The following is a 19,240-nucleotide window of genomic DNA, read 5'->3' as shown; positions in this document are numbered from 1 at the left end:
GTGTGCTATGGACCTTATTTCTCTGTTTAGTTGGCCCCCTTATCTTCTTGACTTTTCACTTGTCACATCTGCCCCAGTTCCCAGTTCCCTGCCCTGGTCATTGTGTTCTTGTTCAGTTTCAACACATGGTGGGCATCTGCTCTGGACCAGACCAAGAGTGAGGGGGCCTCAGTGCTGTCACTGTTGGTGTCCATTGTAGGCACAGCCTCTCAGAATGTCAGAGCTAGAAGGGTCTCAGAGAATGGTTGTCCAGTCACTGTTCTCATCTGTCTGTCCCAAGATGGTGGACAGCCTGATGCATGGACTTGTATTTGCCTACCCTACCTGGTAGCTTTCAGCACAGTGTCTTCCCCCAGGGCAGGTACTTAATAAAAGTGGGCTGAGCCTGACCAGGCGGTGGCGCAGTGGATAGAGCGTTGGACTGGGATGCCAAAGACCCAGGTTCGAGACCTCGAGGTCGCCAGCTTGAGCACGGGCTCATCTGGTTTGAGCAAAAGCTCACCAGCTTGGACCCAAGGTCACTGGCTCAAGCAAGGGGTTACTCGGTCTGCTGAAGGCCCCCAATCAAGGCACATATGAGAAAGCAATCAATGAACAACTAAGGTGTCACAACACGCAATGAAAAACTAATGATTGATGCTTCTCATCTCTCTGTTCCTGTCTGTCTGTCCCTGTCTATCTCTCTCTCTGACTCTCTCTCTGTCTCTGTAAAAAAAAAAAAAATGTGGGCTGAGTGGAATGGCTTGACTGCACCCTCTCCCAGGGCAACCCCTGCCTCCAGTCACATCCTGTCCCCTCAACCCTGCTCCAATCCATTCTTCCCAAACCCAACCAGCTTCTTGTTTCTAAAGCCTAACAGCCAACCCCTTGGCCTGGAGTCAGGTTCTTCAAGGCTGAATTCTGCACTGTGCTAACCTCATCTCCCAGAATGTGCTTCCAGAAACTTCTGCTCATACTCTGCAGCCCCCTACTCACTGGATTCCTCTGTTTCAGAACCAGAGAGCTAGAAGGCTCCTTGAAAACTACTGGGGAAACTGAGACCCAGAGAGTTGGACTGGACTGCCCAGAACCACACAGAGAATTATTGGCAGAGCTGAGACAAGATCTCACATCTCCAAGGATCTGGTTCCTCGCCCCAGGAAGCATGCATCTCCCCCTGCAGCCCATTCTCTGCCTAAGAAACAATGACAATCACCCAGCTTTGCAAAAACAACTTGCCAGGGGCTGAGAGCAACTGGGGAAAATGCCTCAAACCAGAAGATCAACTTTCAGCATGTGAAAAGGCACCAAGGGCAGGAACGGCTCCTGGAACATTTGACTCTGACACGTGCACCCCATCCAGAGCCCTCAGCCTCTGAGCAGGGGAGGCAGTGGTGGGAGGGTGGGGCTCCCTGAGCAACAACAACTCCTTCCACCATGAGGGAAGGCTGTTTCGAATCATAGAATCCAAGAAATGATGAATCATAGTCACCAAATCTTAGAAATAACAGCTCTTAGAAACGAAACTTCTCAAAAATTCTCTTCCTTTGGCTCCCAGGACATCTGTCTGCTCTTGTGGTTCTCCTGGCCCTCAGCACACTCCTACCATCAGCCCTGCAGCCCTCCAGTGTGGCCAGGGACCACGGCTTGCCCGGCTTCAGTCCCACGAGCTCAGCACCGTTCCCCCAGCTCCGGGCTGGTCCCTCTTCTCCCGTGGATTCAAACCCCAACTCCATTGATGACCCCACAGACCAGTGTGCATTCATTCCACAAACACTTCACTCCACTGTGTTAGCTGCTGTTCTAGGCTCCAGGAAACTGCAGCCTAGCCCTCCTGGAGCCAGAGAAATAAAGAAGTACCTAGGCATGACAATGTCAGGGAATAGTAAAGGCTATGAGGAGAAAGTGCCAGGGGCTGGTGGCCCCTCTGAAGAGGTGACACAGAGCAGAAGTGTACATGGAGTGAGAGAAGGAGCCACGTGCCTTCTGCAGGAAAGGCCACCCGGGCAGAGGCCGCGGTGAGGACAAGGCATGCCCATGGAGCCCTGACGCCACCTGGAGGGATGGCACGATTGCAGCGTGGCCGGAGCAAGGGGAGGGAGAGTTGGAGCAGAGGTCAGAGGCCGACCTGTGTGTGGCGGGAGGATCACGAAGGGCCTGTAGGTCAGAGAGAACAATGGATTTTGTTGACATGTGATGAGTTGGGAACAGGTTTTTTAAATGGTCCCTCTGGCTGCTGTGCCAACAGACTCAGGAAGTAGAGAGAAAGCAGGGTAACGTTGGTGGACACTGGAGTGAGAGGTGCTGGAGGTCTGGGTGATGGTGAAGTGGTAGAGAGGGACAGAAGGGACAAAGCTTGAGGTATTATATTGAAGGTAGAGCTGACAGAATTTGCAGACAAATTGGATACAAGACATGAGAGACTCAGAGACATCAGGCTAAGATGGGCAGGACTGAACAAAGGGCAGATGTATGGGGAAAATCAAGAGTTTAGCTTTGTTGATGTGTTAATTTTGAGATGCCTTTAGACATTCATATGTAAAAATCTGAAGTATAGGGGACAGGTGTCCAGGCTGGAAAAAAAATTTGTCAGCATCGGTGTACAGAAGGTATCCATTGCCAGGGTCCCGGGTGAAATCACCCGGCAAGTGCATGTGAATACAACACACCTGCCCGGGGCTCTGCCTGGCTCCGGACCCTGCGGCTGAGAGCCGCACAACAGGAACAAAATTGCAAGTACCTTTGTGATCCTTAGTTCATCACACACCTCGTAGGATAAAAGAGAACCCAAAGAACAGAGAAGTGGAGGGAGTTCGGTAGATTGCATTGATGGCCCCCGTTAATGACGCCCTGTGCCTCGTAACGTTGTGGTCCCCTCCCACCCTGAGTCTGGGCATGCCCACATGACTGGCTTTGGTCAATAAGATGTTAATCAACTTGACAGAAGCAGAGACTAGGAAAAACACTTGCATGTTTCTATTTCCTCTCCCATTCCTCTACCTTCATCGTAAGAATATGCCCAGGCTAGCTCTCTCTTGGAGACCTGTCACCACCATGAAATAAATCCAGGCTGGCTGCTGGAGGATGTGAGACCACGGGAGCACAGTTGAGTTATCTCCGCCAAGGTCATCCTAGATGAGTGGCTCTCCGGTTGAGTGACCAGCTGCCTGTGGACACACACCCTTCCAGCTGCCTTACAGACTCAAAGTTGTTGTTTTAAGCCACTAAGTCTTGGGTTGGTTTGTTACCCAGGAATCAATAGTTGATAGAGAGGGTGACGAGGGAGTAAAGGGGGTGGGAGGGATGGAGGAAGGAAGAAAGAATTGTGTGCTGGGCATCTATCCCCATAGGGGAGGAGAGGAGTGTCCCTTAGGATTTGAGGAGCATCCGGCTGGTGCCTGACTCATGTCCCAAGGCCCTGGGAAAGGCCTGAACTTCCAACAAAGACATGTATGTTTCCCATGGGCCAGATGTGGACCTTGCAGAAGAGATCCTGCCTAAGATGATCACCCAGGTGACCTCAACAGAGGAGTGGACCAGAGGTCAGGCCTGAGGAAGGCGTTAGAATCAGCCAGATGGAGCAGGGATCACCCAAGTCAAGGGAATAAGAGAGACACCTCTGCAAGAGAGGCTCCAAAGAACCCACAAAAGCACCCCTGAAGAAAAACAACTTGAGAGTGCCTATCCTAGCTCACTCTACCATCAGTGGAGGAGGACCTTCTAGCCTACTTTCTCTCCTCTCTCCACTGGCCCAGCCCCAGTGCTAGCAACAGGGGGTAGGTGGAGCAAGAAGGAGAAGAACCTACTATGATCTTTCCACTCCAAGTTTCCAAGTTTGAATCAGTTGGAAGGGGCTTAGATAGGATTCATTTTAAATTGGATGAGTCTGAACTTTTCATTTTCTCTGGACTGGATTTTTTTTTTTTTTTTGTGGCAGAGACAGAGAGAGTCAGAGAGAAGGACAGATAGGGACAAACAGACAGGAAGGGAGAGAGATGAGAAACATCAATTCTTCATTGTGGTTCCTTAGTTGTTCATTGATTGATTTTTCATGTGTGCCTTGACTGTGGGGCTACAGCAGACCAAGTGACCCCTTGCTCGAGCCAGCAACCTTGGGCTCAAGCCTTGCTCAAAGCAGATGAGCCCGCGCTCAAGCTGGCAACCTCGGGGGTCTCAAACCTGGGTCCTCGGCATCCCAGTCTGATGCTCTATCCACTGCGCCACCGCCTGGTCAGGCTTGACTGGATTTCTTATATCTGAGATTGGCAAGAAAATAAAAGGGATTGGAAGGAGTCCACAGAGCAATTTGATGGGGCTTCCTCTTGAGCCCAATAAACTACTTCCAATGTGTTGCTTCCTCGGGCTCTGTCCCGGTCCTGCCTTCCTCACTCACACTGTGCCAGGAGACAGCTGCAGCACCAGGGTCTACCCGACACCCTTACTCTGCTGATTTTCCAACCACCTTCTCCAGGACAGACTCTCCCATGAGATTTGGATGCACTAGCCAACCATCAGCTGACACCTCCTCCAGATGTCCTGCTCTGGCAGGACACCTCTGGCATGATGACCACGCTGCCATCCACTCAGGTGCTCCCACCAGAAGCCTTCATGCCATCAGCACCGCCCTCTCCTCTACTCTCCCCTCCATTTCCCCGGCTCCTGCTGACTTTCCCTCCTGAGCAGGCTGGCAGTCTGCCCTCTTCCCTGTGCCTGCGCCACCACCCTGGCCTGTCCTTGCCTCTGTCTTCCCTTCCTAGCCTGCCCCGCCCCTCGGTCAGGCAGAGTGAGCCTTCTGAATTGGATCATGCCACTCCTGTGTTTGAAACCCATTTCAGGACAAAACACAATTTTTGGCCTGGTTCACATGCTCTCTATGGTCCAGCCCCACCGACTTCCCCAGCGATTGTTTACTCCCCCCCCCCCCCCACCTCATGCCAGTCATGTTGAATGGGCTGTGAGTTCTCCCCACAACACTGCTTCTCCACTCAGGACCTGTACACAGCTGTTGCTGTGCCCCTCTCCCCACTCCTCCCATCCTTCACAGCAGCAGCTTTGCCTCCTCTGACCCTGCTCTCCACCCAACCCCCACGTCCTCTGTGTCTATTCATGGGCTTTTTTTCTCCTCCCAAGGTAGGGCCAACATTGGTGAGGGAGCCAGAGAGGGGAGAGACGGTCTGTAGGGAGTCCGGGAAAGGGGAGCCAGACGTGGATATATTGCAGGATCTGCGGCACTTTCCTGGGAGGGGAGTGTGTGAAATAAATGATTAGCAGAGCCCATGTGGCTCAAGCAGGGGTGGCGCAGGGAGGAGAGCATTGCTCCTGGCATCAGAAGCCTGGGTTGAGTCCTGGCTCCACGATCTACCTGCTGGATGACCCTGGAACAGTCACCTCATCTCTTTGAGTCTCGCTCTCATCTGTAAAAAGCAAACCAAAAAGGAAAAGGGCCGTGGAGCGGGGAGGGGAACATGACTGCTGGCCTTCCACCTGGGAGGCTAGGTGTGCACAAGCAAGCTCAGTCAGTCAGCAAGCGCACACTGGTGACTGCTCTGTGCCAGGCCGTGTCCTGGGGCTGGGCTCCGGGAGGAGGCCCCCGTCCTGCCCTGGAGGTGCTCTCAGCCAGATTGGGACAGACAGCGCAGTGTGAGCCCAGAGGCTGAAGGAGCACAGAGTGGCCTCTGTGGCTGCCTTTCTGTTACCGTGAGTAATCAAGAGCAGACACTGAGCATCCTCTCCCCACACCCGATCCTGCCCTCTAGTAGGCATGGGGCTGGGCCTGTGGAGCCAGCTGCCCCAGCCCGGGCCTGGCATTCCCAAGCAAGCTGCTGGTGGCAAGGGTTACCGGATGAGGTCCAGTAGGGCGTCGGCTGAGCTCATGATGGGCTTCCCACTCTGCTCCGTTGTCTCTTTCTGCGCCGCCCCACCTGGGTGGATGATGGAGACCATCACGATGCCCACGATGACTGCCATGAAGGTGGTCCACAGATAGTATGCCACAGTGAGGATGCCCAGGCGGCTGGAGGTCTTGGCATCCAGGGAGGCGAGGCCAGATATCAAGCTGAGAGGGTGATGTGGGTCAGGGTCTGTGAGTGGGGCAGGCCCTGGGCGTACCCACTCTTGCTCCCCTTCTGGCTCTTCCCAGGACCCTCACAGTGCCTAACTCCTACCTACTCGGTAAGACCAAGTTCAGTGGCACCTCTTTGGTAAAATCTTTTTGGACTACCTGCATTTCCCCCAAAGTGAGGAGCCCATTGGGTTTCCCATAGCCTCTAGCGTCCTCTGTCATGACCTAGTTGTCACTGTCTGTTTACCTGTCTGTCTCTCTTATCAGATTGAAGACATGTGAGAAGAGGGATACATCTGACTTCTCTGTGGGTCCCCAGTGCCCAGCATGATCTCTTGATGCAGTAGGTATTTACTCAGGCTCGCTGAGTAAACTAATGAATGAGTGAGTGAATGAATGAGTTAGAGCAGTGGTCCCCAAACCCCGGGCCGCGGACCAGTACCGGTCCATGGGCCATTTGGTACCGGTCCACAGAGAAAGAATAAATAACTTACATTGTTTCCATTTTATTTATATTTAAGTCTGAACAATGTTTCTTTTAAAAAAAAATGACCAGATTCCCCCTGTTACATCTGTCGAAGCCTCACTCTTGACACTTGTCTTGGTCACATGATACATTTATCCGTCCCACCCTACAGGCCGGTCCGTGAAAATATTTTCTGACATTAAACCGGTCCGTGGCCCAAAAAAAGTTGGAGACCAATGAGTTAGAGCCCTGGTCTGGGAGTTGGTACTTAGTCCTAGCTCTGTCCATTGGCTATATGGCCTAAGGCAAGCAAGTCACTCCCTCATCCTTGGGCTTCAGGATCCCTGTCTATAAAATGGGACCATGGTTAAATTTTCCCTGAAAGGTGCCACCCTGTGGCCATCTTGGGTTAATGCCCAGGCACAGAGAGCCCTCATGACTGTGTTGAGGGGGATTATTGGTCTCTCTCTTCTTGGGTCCTTCTCACCCCTGCCCTCCCTGACCTGGTCTCTGGCCCTAGTGCAGGTCAGCCGGGAGCTACTCTCCTCATGGCTGTGGGTGGGGCAGGAAGTGAGAGATTAGTTAAGGAGATGCTCGCACTTTGCTTTGCTGCCAAAAGGATTTTTCCCCAAAGCCCTTTCATTCTTTCATATAAAGGAAGTATTTGTCTGGTTTTAATAATATAAACAAGAATGGATAATCCTTCCTGTTCCACGCTCCTCTTATCATTAGGCTACATGCAGGCAGCATCCAACATCAGGATGAGCATAGCTAGCCTTCCCCCTACCCCCCAGCTGTAACTGCTGTCGTGAGCAACCTGCTTGCTCTTCCCTGCTCACTTTAGCAAAGGCTCACTCTTTGTGAAGACACAGTTTTAGAGTCTCGTATTCCGGGAAGCCTTTCCTGATTACCAGGCAGGGTGAAGGCCCCTTCTCTGGGCTCCCACAGCCCCTGAGTTGTCCTCTGTCCCAGGCCCACCTTGCTAAGTTGCTGATTGTTTCCTGGGCCTAGGTCTGATTCAATGCTGGGTCTGCAAAACTGGGCACAGGACCCTGCTAGTGTACAGCTTGGCAGCAGTTTGCTGAAGCAAGGAGTGAGTGAATAACTGAATGAATGAACGAGTCAATGTTTACAATCTCTGTTCATCCCTGTTTGCCAAGATGGCATATGCTAGTGATGGGCTTAGGGTGGGTCTCAGACATAAATCCTGAAGGGCTTATAATGAGATTGCGTGGCCAAGGGAAATGGGGGGCCACCCTGCAATCATTATCCATAAGAGATTATCCCCAGACCAGGGCCAGCACACCAGCCCAGGGCCAAACTGTCCCCTGACCACAACAGAATCCCTCACAGCAATGTCTAACTACTTCAGGCCACAGGGAAGCCATGGCCCATGTCACACAGAACATTAGTGGCCAGCTGGACCAGAACTCAGGCCCCAGCTCCAGGTCTATCCTCCTTCATTCATGCCCACTGTTTGCTGTGCCCTGTGCCCACAGAAAGGAATCAGAATCAATCCCTGACCTCAAGTAGCTCCTGGTCTGACAAGTGCAGGGGTCCCTACACTAGGGACCCCTGCTGCACTTCTGGACGGGCACCTCTTTCACTGGTGGTCAGTGAGAGGAGCATAGTTCCTATTGAAATACTGGTCAGTTTGTTGCTTTAAATTTAGTTGTTCTTTATTTCAAATATTGTATTTGTTCCCGTTTTGTTTTTTTACTTTAAAATATGTGCAGTGTGCATAGGGATTTGTTCATAGTTTTTTTTATAGTCCGGCCCTCCAACGGTCTGAGGGACAGGGAACTGGCCCCCTGTGTAAAAGTTTGGGGATCCCTGGACAAGTGGATAGGGAAGGAGACAGACATAGGCACTAGGAACACAAGTGGACTCAAGTAACCAGTGGACAAGGTTAACAGATGCATCGGTGCCATAAGGGAGAGGACCAGGATGTGCTATCTTTATGCAGAGGAGGGAGGGATCACTTCTAGCTTGGAGGGTCAGGAAGGGCTTCCTGGAGGAGGGGTCATTTGGGTTAGTTCTTGGAGGATGAGAATTTGTAGATGTGGCAGTTGGCCAGCAGGAGCCAACAGGGAGGCTGAGAGGATGGCAAATACGGGAACACTGTAATGATTAATGTGGTCAGAGCTCGGGTCGTATTTGAGGCCTGGTGATACGTGAGGCAGAGAAGATAGACTAAACTCAGACATGTGGCGGCCTGGTGTGCCGGCAAAGGGAGACACGGGGAGGGTGGGATCTGGCACAACTCGTCTAACAGAATTGGCTGGATGTCTGAGAACGGAGAACTGAGAATTCCCTGGATTTGAGAATATCAGAGTAAACCAAAGTGTGCAGGTATTTCTAAGAGCAAAAGCTTGGGACCAACTTAAGAAATCATCAATGTAGATGAGATGAAAAGTTACAGGTATTCCTGCAGTGGAGATCTAAGCAGCCATTAGAGGTGGTGTCATCAGAAAGACTTTCGTACTTGAAGTGGCGAGAGCAGGGTACAGGACAGCTCCCAGTTCTGCAGGGAGCCCTGTGGCTCCTGGGACGGATCCCTCTCCAGGCTGGCGCTCCAGACACCCATACAGATGTGCCCGAAGGGCTGCTCAGGAGACGGATGCAGGTGAAAGTCAGGTTTTAGACAGGGGCCAAGGGTCACCCTGAGGAAGCAGAGGTCTAACACGGGGATGGTGCAACTCTGGGACAGACCTGGAGGGGGAATGGGAGGGAGTGTGGGCTCCAGATATAGTAAGAGGGGACCCCTGACTCAGGGGCTCTGGAAAGCAGGGGGCTGATGAATGAAATGGAAAGAATTCCACCACCTGGGACCCAAGCAGTTCCACCTGGAACTTCTCTCTGTCCCCATGGAATAGAAAGGGTTTCCGCACTGGCTGGAGAGAGGTTATCGACAGAGATAGGAGCAGATAGAGAGGGAATTTCTGGCCACAGCCAACAGAGCAGCCCCTGCCCTCCCCAGACTGGTGCCCACTCCAGAACCCAGCGATAAGGAAGAAAATTCAAAATCCTGCCCTTAGCTGATGGCGCTTCCTTGAGGTCCCAGACTTTTGGGCCAAGCTGTTAAAGGGATCTTTCTGAGAACCTAAAGCTGGCTAGGATAGTTTGCAAGGAGTATTAGGTCACTTGGACATGCATAGAAAAAAGCTCTAGAAAGAAAGTTTAATAATAGCTATTTTGAGGTGGTGGAATTATGGGTATTTTTTGTTTTTAATGTTTTCCCACATTCTCTATTACTAGAATGAGCATGTCTTGCTTGTATAATGGAAAACACACTCCTTGAGTACTCGGCAACCATAATTTGTCAGGGGCTTAACTGACTCTGAACACTTGAACACCCACCTAATATGATCTTCAATATCCTGAGTCAGCACTGCCCTGTCCAGTTACAACGTGAGTCACATTTGCAACTTTAAATGTTCTAGTAGTCAAATTAAAAAGAAATGGGTGAAATTCCTTTTTGCTGAAATTAATTTTAATAATACTTTAACCCAGTATATCCAAAATATTATTTCAATGTGAAATCAATATAAAAATGTCTATTAAAATGTTTATAAAACTGCTTCAGGCTTTTAAACTTAAATTTAAATTAATTTTTTTAAAGGTTCAGCTCCTCAGTTGAACTAGCCTCATTGCAAGTGTTCGACAGTCATTTACAATGATTGACAATCTTATTGGAGGGTGCCATTTCAGTTACAGATAAGGAAAATATAGCTCAGCAGGTAGAAATAACCGGCCAAGCCACCCAGCTGGTGAGTTGTTGAGTCCAGTCAAAACTGAAATGGGATTTCTGGTTTAGGAGCCCCATGGGCCTCACCCTCTCCCACAGTGCCTCTCTGTGGTCCAGACTTAGTGTAATTCCTGTGAAGAAAAAGGTCTCCTGGTTTGGCTGACCATGATTTTAATGTGACTCAGTTCACATAATGCCCTCTTTAGTACAACTCTCAGAGTTCATGACCTGCCCAATAGCCACAGCCCTCAGATTTGTGGCGGTGACCTCCCCAGCTTTGGAGGTATCCAAGTGGAGCCTGAATGGCCACCTGTTGGGATGCTTCCAGATTGAGTGGGCAGTTCCATGAGGATGACCTCAAGTGTCCCCCTGGCTCTGTGATTTACGGTGAGAAAAGAATAGACAACCTTGCTGCCCCAACTCCCAGCGTGGCTAGGTGCTCCTGGGAACCCACAAATCCCAAGGGCCCTGGGGAAGAGCCTCAGGAAGCCCAGAGGTCTGGGCTCCCTCCCAAGCCATCTCTCCACCACCCAGCGTCCAGGGATGGCAGTTCAAGAGATTGTGGTGACTGGAGAGTTGGAGCCCAGCCTATTTCAGTCTGGTAATTGCTCTACTTGCAGGGGTGGGGGAAGGGAGGCAGCAGCTGCCAGACTCCTTGTGGAGGGAGAAAAGGCACCCGTTTTCACACCATCTAACACCCTGTGGTACCCACTACTGCTTGCATACTTCACTTTGGAGGGCAGAAAGGCCACACAGACTGCTGGGGTACTCCCTGTTTGGAGTCCTCAGGAATTGTTCATACTCCTTCACGGCTCCGGGTCACTCGCCTTGTCCTCACTGGAGCTGCTGAGGATACCTCAGTTTCTCCACTACTCTTTGAATCACTGTTGTACTGGCTGTTCCTTCAGCCTGACTCTTATCTCCCTCTCCCCACACATCTTCTCAATTTTCTACTTGTCCTTTCCAAAATCAGTTTAGATATCACCTCCTTCAGGAAGCCTTCCCTGACAGCCCTCTCACCTTCCTCCCCAGGGCACCCTGTGCTTCCCAGTTCATTCCAGGGCACTCTGCCTTGTAAGCTTACCCCTGAGTCCCCAGGGCCTGGCTCTGGCACACCAGAGGCTGGCAGGAACAAGTGCTGAGGGAAGCCGTGAAGGAACCCAGTCCCCTTGCCCCTGCCCTCCCTGCTTTCCTTTCTGCTCCTCTCCTACTGCTGCTACTCATTTATCAAGTCTCCGCTTAGCACCACCTCCCTCTGGAGCCCACCAGGCTACGCCAGGCATCCCCTGTGTGCTCCTGCCTGCATCCCTCATAAATGGGAGCCCTTGGACAAGGTCCTGAGCCTCCATGTGCCTCAGTTTCCACAGGAAGATAAAATGGGGACAATGATGGTTTCGTGTGAAGGTTAATCTAGGTTTAGAATAGTGCCGGGTACATAATCAGTACGTGTACTCAATACACTTTAATTATTAGCACTCACTGTTCTGTGACCACCTGCTCCAGCAGGTGAGCCCCTCCAGGCAAAGGCCAAATCTGGCTCAGCTCTGGGTCCTCAGAGCCCAGGGCCTGGCCTACCCTGGGTGCAGGTTAGTTGATGGGTGTGATGTTAAGCCAGGGTGGAAGTCTGGATTGTTAAAATGACAACCTGTGAGCTCAGATGTCCGTAAGCACCCATTGTGGGTTCCCTGAAAACAAGTCACCTGGACCAGCTTCGGTTTCCTTGCCAGGTTTAGAGGAATGCCCCTGGCACCCTGTGTCTATGTGACGTTGAGGCATTTGGCACTAGAACTCTTGGGAACAGATGGAAACTTTTAGGAGTGACAATTGAAGACGATGTCCTCGTCTGAGTGAAGGGAACCCAACAGGGTCCCCAAAGGTGTGCTTCCAGGCTCTGCTTTTAGCCCTCCCTGTCCTGCTTGTTTTTATCAATGGCTTGGCCAAGCCCACTGACAGCATGTGGATCGGATCTGTAGAGGACAGGGAGCTGGGAGGAACAGCTAATGTGTTGGATGAGGGAGTTGGGACTAAGCAGACCCCAGCAGGCTGGGACCACGGGCCAATTCTGACATGATGAAACTGAACACGGACACGTTGGGCCATATGCATGTTGGCTTCAATTGCTGGGCGAGCACAGGCTCTCGGTTGGAAGGGGAGGGAGGCTGAGCCTCAGCAGCAGCACATGGGAAGGGGCCTCTGGGGTCTGTTTGCTTCTACCTTGGCGAGTCACCTGGGGAATGGGGCTGCAGAAGCACTGGTGGTCCTTCCCCCTGTGGGGCCAGAAGCCTGGGCAACTTGTTGAAGGGGACCTGGACCTTCCCTGACATTGAGGTCCACTGGGAAAGGACCAGAGGAGGGAGGTGTGTGTCCCACAGAGGGCGGCTGGGTAGGTGGCAGGTGACAGTGACGCAGGCCTGGAGGAGGCAGCTGAGGGGACAGGGCTGTGGAACCTGGGGAAGGGCAGACCTGGGGGATGCTGGGATTGCTGGGGAAAGCCACAGGGAAGCAGATCTCAGCTCAGCACCAGGAATAACTTTTAACAAACAGAGCTGTCCCACCTTGAAGGGAACCACCTTGAGAAGTAGTGAATTCCCAGTCACTGAAGTGTGCAGGCAACTTGCTAAAGTCACACAGTGTGTAAGTAGATTTGAACCCTGGTCTACTAGCCTGACAACATCCATATTCACAATATCCTGGAGGATGGAGCTCTGAGCCCCATGGCCAAGTCCTTGGGCTCTGGCCTCAGCTGACCTAGTCAGGGAGGCTCTCCCAAGCTGGCCTCTGGGATGCAGCTGCAGGGATTCCACTGGACAGGCAACCAGAAGGAGGCATCTGGGGTCTGTGGGAGTCCCCTCAGCTCTTACAAGCATTCTGCTTACTCCCCACCCCACCCCGGCAGATGACAGGCCCAGCAGCTGACAGCAAGTGCCACGTTAGTGCAGAATTATGCTTCCCAGATGGTCTGCTATACTCCCACCCTCAAGCCAGCTCCTTCTAAGACCTGAGGCAGGATGCCCAGACTCCCACTTGGCTGAAGTCTGGGTTATCTGGTCCCAGCCCCCCATGTCGAGAGCAGAGCAGAAATTCCTCTACTGCCTCTGTTTGCACACCTCAGAGGATAGAGAATGCTCTACCTTTATCATGGGCTAGTTATGCTTATTAGAAAGTCCTTCCTGGTGCCAGAACAAAATCTGCCTCCTGGGAAGAGGACTCCCCGTGCTGGGCCCAGCCCTGCCCTCTGGAGTCGCACAGACCCAACCTCTTTGGTTTCACTTTAGATTCCATGGTGTGTGGGGGGAGGAGCGGGGTGGGAGTGCCCGCTCAGAGTGTAGGAGGTGGGGAGGGAGAGACAGGAATAGAGGGTGGCACACAGACCACAGTTGGACATGGGCCTGGTGGGACACTCCTTCCCTGGCCCCTGGGCACCAAGATGGTGCTTGACTAGGGCTTACAAATAATAAGCTTGAACTGAATCAGAAGCAAAAGCGGGAGGAAGCACAGCTGCAGCCCTTGGAGAGCTCAGCACAGTCTGACCATCGATCATTCTCCACCACTTTCCACTGGGAAGGCTGCGTTCCCAAGGGCGATAGGGCCAAGTGCAGTTCCCAACTCCACATGAGCTGAATCCCTACCCCTCTCTTTCTCCTGAGTCAAAGAGTGTCAGGTGTGAGGGAGCCAGAGTGTCCATTCCTTTGCTCTACAGTTGTAGGTTGTCGCCTCTACTGTGAGGAACAGTTTCCTTGGGATGCTTGTCATGGCTGGTTATGACAAGTGCCAACAAGCCACGGTTAGGAGCCCAGCTCCATGAGGAAGGAAAGACACCAGCAGAGCCTATGGGTGCCCCAGTCTCCTGCTCCTCCTCCCCAGCCGGGCTCCTGGTGTCTACAGCCCCAAGGCTCTGGCTGGGCCAACCCCAGCCAGGCTCTCCCATGTCACGTGAAGCCCTCTCCAGTGAGGGTCTTGCATTCCCCACAGAGAAGAGTACAGGAGCTTTTTTAAAACCTCACCCACCTTCCCAGACTCAGAGATGTTCCTAGCCCACCCCATGTTGGACATTTACTCGGGGTGCTGTGAGGTTCCAGAGCTGAATGAGGGGGGTTTGTTGTCCTCAAAGATCTCTGCCTAGCCTGACCAGGTGGTGGCACAGTGGATAGAGCATCGAACTGGGACACAGAGGACCCACGTTTGAAACCCTGAGGTTGCCAGGTTGAGTGCGGGCTCACCAGCTTGAGCATGGGGTCACTGGCTTGAGCGTGGGATCATAGACATGACCCCATGGTCGCTGGCTTGAATTTAAAGGTCACTGGCTTGAAGCCCAAGGTCGCTGGCTTGAGCAAGGGGCCACTTGCTCTGCTGGAGCCCCCCAGTCAGGGCACATATGAGAAAGCAATCAATGAACAACTAAGGAGCCACAAAGAAAACTTGACGCTTCTCATCTCTTTCCCATCCTGTCTGTCTGTCTCTATCTGTCCCTCTCTCTGTCTCTCTCTCTCTCTCTGTCTCTGTCAAACACAAAAAAGAGCTCTGTCCAGCAGCTTAAGAGACCTGTGGCTGGACAACACAAAACCCTGGGTTGTGGCTAGGACTGAGAGAGACCAAGGGCAAGTATAGCCCAGCCTGGGCATCAGGCTAGGCTTCCCAGAGAAGGTGACTGATGAGTTGGTCCTTGAAGGATGAGTAGGAACTCTAACTGGGAGGAGGAAAGAACATGGAAGCCTGTGATGGGTGAATCGATACAGTCTGGGAGTTTTGGGTAGTCACCAGGCTAATGGTCTGACCCCACCCGCAGCCCACAGCTAGGCCATGTTTCCCCACTTGATGAGTAAGGCAGTCAGCTGACTGGGCAACAAGGCCAAAGACAGATCCCAGGGCTCCCGTCAGCGAGGTCAGCAGAGTTCTGCTAAGAATAGTTGCCCAGGGCTTGAGGGGAAGAGTCCACAAGCACAGGCCGCCCACCCTCCAAACTCCCTCTCAATCCCTGTTGGTCCTGGGCAGCCCGGAGAAGCTGCCCCCTGCACACTGGTTCCCAAACCAGACTGTGATGGCTGCTTGGCCCAGGACCATTTCCAATAAGTTAGGACGTGGGTGTTTGGGAGTTTTCTGCCAAACTAGAGTTCCTTAGGAAGGGGGAGAAGGGAGTGTTGGGTTTCTTTGGCCAAACACAATTTCCTGATTCTAAGAAAAATCAGTTTAACATTCCTACAAGAAATAGAAAGGAAAGTAGTACATACAGAGGAACACACATGCACACGACACACATGTGAAGACGCAGCACACATCCACACACAAACCCACACATGCATCTGGATTTCTTTGTTAAGATATGGAGCTTATAAAACATTCTGCCATGTTCAGCCTCAGTGAATCACAAACACATGGATTCAGTTTTCCTTGAATGATGCATGGTTTAAGAGAGTGAAGAATGAGGGGAGAGGAGGGTTTGGCAAAAAGCAAGTGGAGAACTGGAGGCCCTCGCTGGATCCAGATGCTGGTTTGACCCACCCCTGGTTCCCCGTGTTGTTTGGTCTGGGGATGTGTGAAAACAGGGCTCAGTTGACTTCTCAGGGTTAGAGGCGAACTCTGGTTTCAGTGGGGCTATAATAGAACACACACACACACACGCACGCACACACACACACAAGCACCTGCTGGAGACTGGTTTGTAAATATGCAGGTGATGTTGTGTCTGTTGTTTTTTTTTTTTTAATTTTTTAAAGTGTTTATTTTATTGACTTACAGAGAGGAAGGGAGAGAGAGAGAGAGAGAGAGAGAGAGAGAGATAGGAACACTGATTGATTTGTTCCCAAATGTGCCCTGACCAGAAATTGAACCTGGTCACAGAGCAAACCTCAGTGCTCCAGGACAATGCTCTAACCAACTGAGGTATCCGGCCAGGGTGTGTTGTGTCTGTTTTATGGCTGAGGCTAAGGATGTGCTAAATAAAAGACTCAGGTAAATGTAGAGTTCTGGGGGTAGTGATGCCCTAACAGCATATCCAGTAGCTTCCTAGATGTCTAGTGAAGGCAAAGGGCTTTGCAAACTCTGCTCCAGCCCTAAGTGGAAGAGTAAAACAGGTTATGAAGACGAGAGTGGAGCATGACAATTCCTATAACATCATGTTAAATGAAAAAGAAAAAAGCAGATGTATGCTTGCAGAAGTAACAGTAAGTATCCCCCAAGAACTTAAAAAACAGAAGTTGCCAGTATTCTTTAGGTTAAACTATAAATTAACAAAAGGATCAGAGTGGTGACAAGTGTCATTACTGGGAGAAAACAGGAAATGAAGGCTCCCAAGGCCCAAAAGGCTCAAATTTTTTAATGAGAGAAGATGTAGTTAGCATGGGACCAGTCAGCAGAAGAGCACAGAGCAGACAGCTAAGGGTGGCGAACCACTCAGCACCCATCCAAACGCCACCCACGGGGGAGGGACCCTAGTTCAAGGCATGACAATGCTGCTGAAGTACGAGCCATCAGACTATTAGTTCCTAGGCCAATGTAATGAGAGGCAGAATCTTCTAAATTTTGTCTGAGGCCTCTATGTTCATAGGTAGAGACAGCAAATCTCCTTGCAGCTGATCTTGTTTTTGGAAGAATTTTTCAAATGGAAAATGTAAGGTAAGAAGGCACACATTGTCCAGGGAAAGAGAGAGAATTGAGTGATTTTATGGAAGTGCCCCTCCTTGGGACCTTAAGATCTGCAGAGTTATGAAAAAGTACACCAATTTGCATAAGAGGCTCAGGGGCCTTCTGAGAGAAGAGACTAAGATCACAACCCTTGCAACCTATGACATGAAGTTAGGGTCCAGGTATACTTAGGGTGCCCATGATCAAGGTCTGTTGGCACTAAAGGCCCCTAGGGCTAACCAACCAGGAAGTAAAAGGGATTCAGGGCTTGACCCCAGGGAATTAAGCTCAGGGTATGACTAAGGCTTTGAGGAACAATGATTGAGCGCTTTGCTGGGATATAGGAGTCAAAGCAGGGCATCCCTGTGGCTTGAACAGGAATATGCCCCTGCAGGGGTAGTGTGCAGCCTTGAACCTGACCACGCAGGACCTGTGTTCAACAGCGACCTCGTGTGGAAGGAACCAGAGCAACAGCGCTAGTGGCAGGATGTTCCCGTTCTCTTTTTACCTACTGTAGTTGGCCTGAAGCTTTCAGTGAATGTGGTAAGCTGGCCTTGGCCTGTGGGGTGCGGGCTCGAGAGGAAGACACTGGGATTCCTGCTTGTACAGAGGAGTAGGGTCATTCAGGGCACTCAGTTCTCAAGTCAGTACATCAGGTTGCTTCTAGAGCTCAGGAAGTGTAGTTTCACATAACTCACTCAAACCACTTTCCTCCCAATTTTGGAATGGGCTGATGTTTCATTAGGTGAACACCAGCAGAAGCAGTCTCCATACACTTAGAGGCCACGATGTCAAAACACCCCAGACAACCCCATTTCGTGGCCTAGAATCACAATGGCTGTAGGGAAATACCCTGTGAGAGGCGTGTAAGAACTGAGACTGGCTTCGCGACCAGCAGACCCGCCGCCCATGGTACGTTCACTTGGGAGCATGGCTCTGAATGGAAGAGCTCCTGTCTCCTTCAAACTAGTTTTCTCACTTTTCACAGCATATGTACCTAAAGTCACTTCGGTTACATGAACATACGGTGGAACTCTACCAGGTGGGACCCCAGAAATTAACTAAAAATGGCAAACCTGGATCCACATCGGTTATACAATTGAATAAGTTTTCCTGCCAACAAACAGATTTAACCAGTGGGTTCCCCGAGCGGTGATCCTTAGGGAGAAACGCTCTGGCCGGAAACTGTGTGCATCTGCCCTCTTAGAATTTATTTATTTATCTCTGTGAATAAATAAATTGGCATTTGGGTGTTTTTAAAAGTATTTTTCAAAAGTATTTACTTTTATTGATTTTAGTGAGAGAGGAAGGGAGAGAAACAGAGAGAGAGAGAGAGAGAGAGAGAGAGAGGAACACTAATCGGGAGAGAAACAGAGAGAGAGAGAGAGAGAGAGGAACACTAATCGGGAGAGAAACAGAGAGAGAGAGAGAGAGAGAGGAACACTAATCGGGAGAGAAACAGAGAGAGAGAGAGAGAGAGAGGAACACTAATCGAGAGAGAAACAGAGAGAGAGAGAGAGAGAGAGAGAGAGAGAGAGAGGAACACTGATCTGTTCCTGCATGGGCCTGCCCTGGGGATCAAACCTCTGTGCTTTGGAACGATGCTCTAACCAACTGAGCTACCTGGCCAGGGCAGCATTTGGTTTATCTGGTCTTGTCTTGTCAGTGTCAGAGGACAAGCCTGACCAGCTCTGGAGCTCAGTCAGACAAGGTAGAGCTTGTGAACCAGTCAGCCGAGGACCACACCCAGGCCTGGTGGACTCACTACTAAGAATGGCAAAAACAAACAGGAAAAAGGAGAACAGTGACAGAATTGTGTGATGGTAGGAGGATTCCCTCCCACCCCGTTCGTAATTTGTTTATATAATTTTTTAAAGTACAAAACATCTTTAAAAGATAACTCTTGCCTGACCTGTGGTGGCGCAGTGAATAAAGTGTTGACCTGGAATGCTGAGGTCTCCTGTTTGAAACCCTGTACTTGTCCAGTAAAGGCACATATAAGAAGCAACTACAATGAGTTGATGCTTCCCACTCTTCCCTTCAATTCCTCTCTCTCTCTAAAATCAATAAATAAAATCTTAAAAAAGACAACTCCTAACATCCTTAGTTCAAATGCTATCCTGAAACTTCCCTGAATTCTGCTTCAATGGCCTTTCTATTGCTCTTATCACTTAAAAAGCACTTATTAGGCACCTACTATGTACTAGACCCCAAGATGTCCCTGTGAAAGAGAGAAATTAATATTATTTATAATTTTTTTATGGCAAGGGAGTTATCCTTCCACTTGAACCAGAAGCTGAGCAGCACCTCTACCCCACCCCACTCCGGGAACAGAGCACAAGTGGAGGTGACTTTTGAAAGACAA

At 50.8% G+C, this 19,240-nt stretch overlaps 1 protein-coding gene across 2 annotated transcripts in view; it reads right to left on the bottom strand.

The window, feature by feature from the left end:
* SLC1A7 (solute carrier family 1 member 7) overlaps positions 1-19,240 on the bottom strand; it is a 52,105-nt gene that overhangs the window by 19,445 nt on the left and 13,420 nt on the right. For both annotated transcript variants that reach the window (XM_066269170.1, XM_066269171.1), the window contains exon 3: positions 5,819-6,034. In XM_066269170.1, coding sequence (XP_066125267.1) covers positions 5,819-6,034 — 216 coding nt within the window. The remainder of the gene's footprint in view (positions 1-5,818; positions 6,035-19,240) is intronic.

This window comes from Saccopteryx bilineata, chromosome 3 (genome assembly GCF_036850765.1).
Source record: "Saccopteryx bilineata isolate mSacBil1 chromosome 3, mSacBil1_pri_phased_curated, whole genome shotgun sequence".
In the NCBI taxonomy this organism is placed as follows: domain Eukaryota; kingdom Metazoa; phylum Chordata; class Mammalia; order Chiroptera; family Emballonuridae; genus Saccopteryx; species Saccopteryx bilineata.
This window is presented reverse-complemented; position numbering and strand designations above follow the sequence as displayed.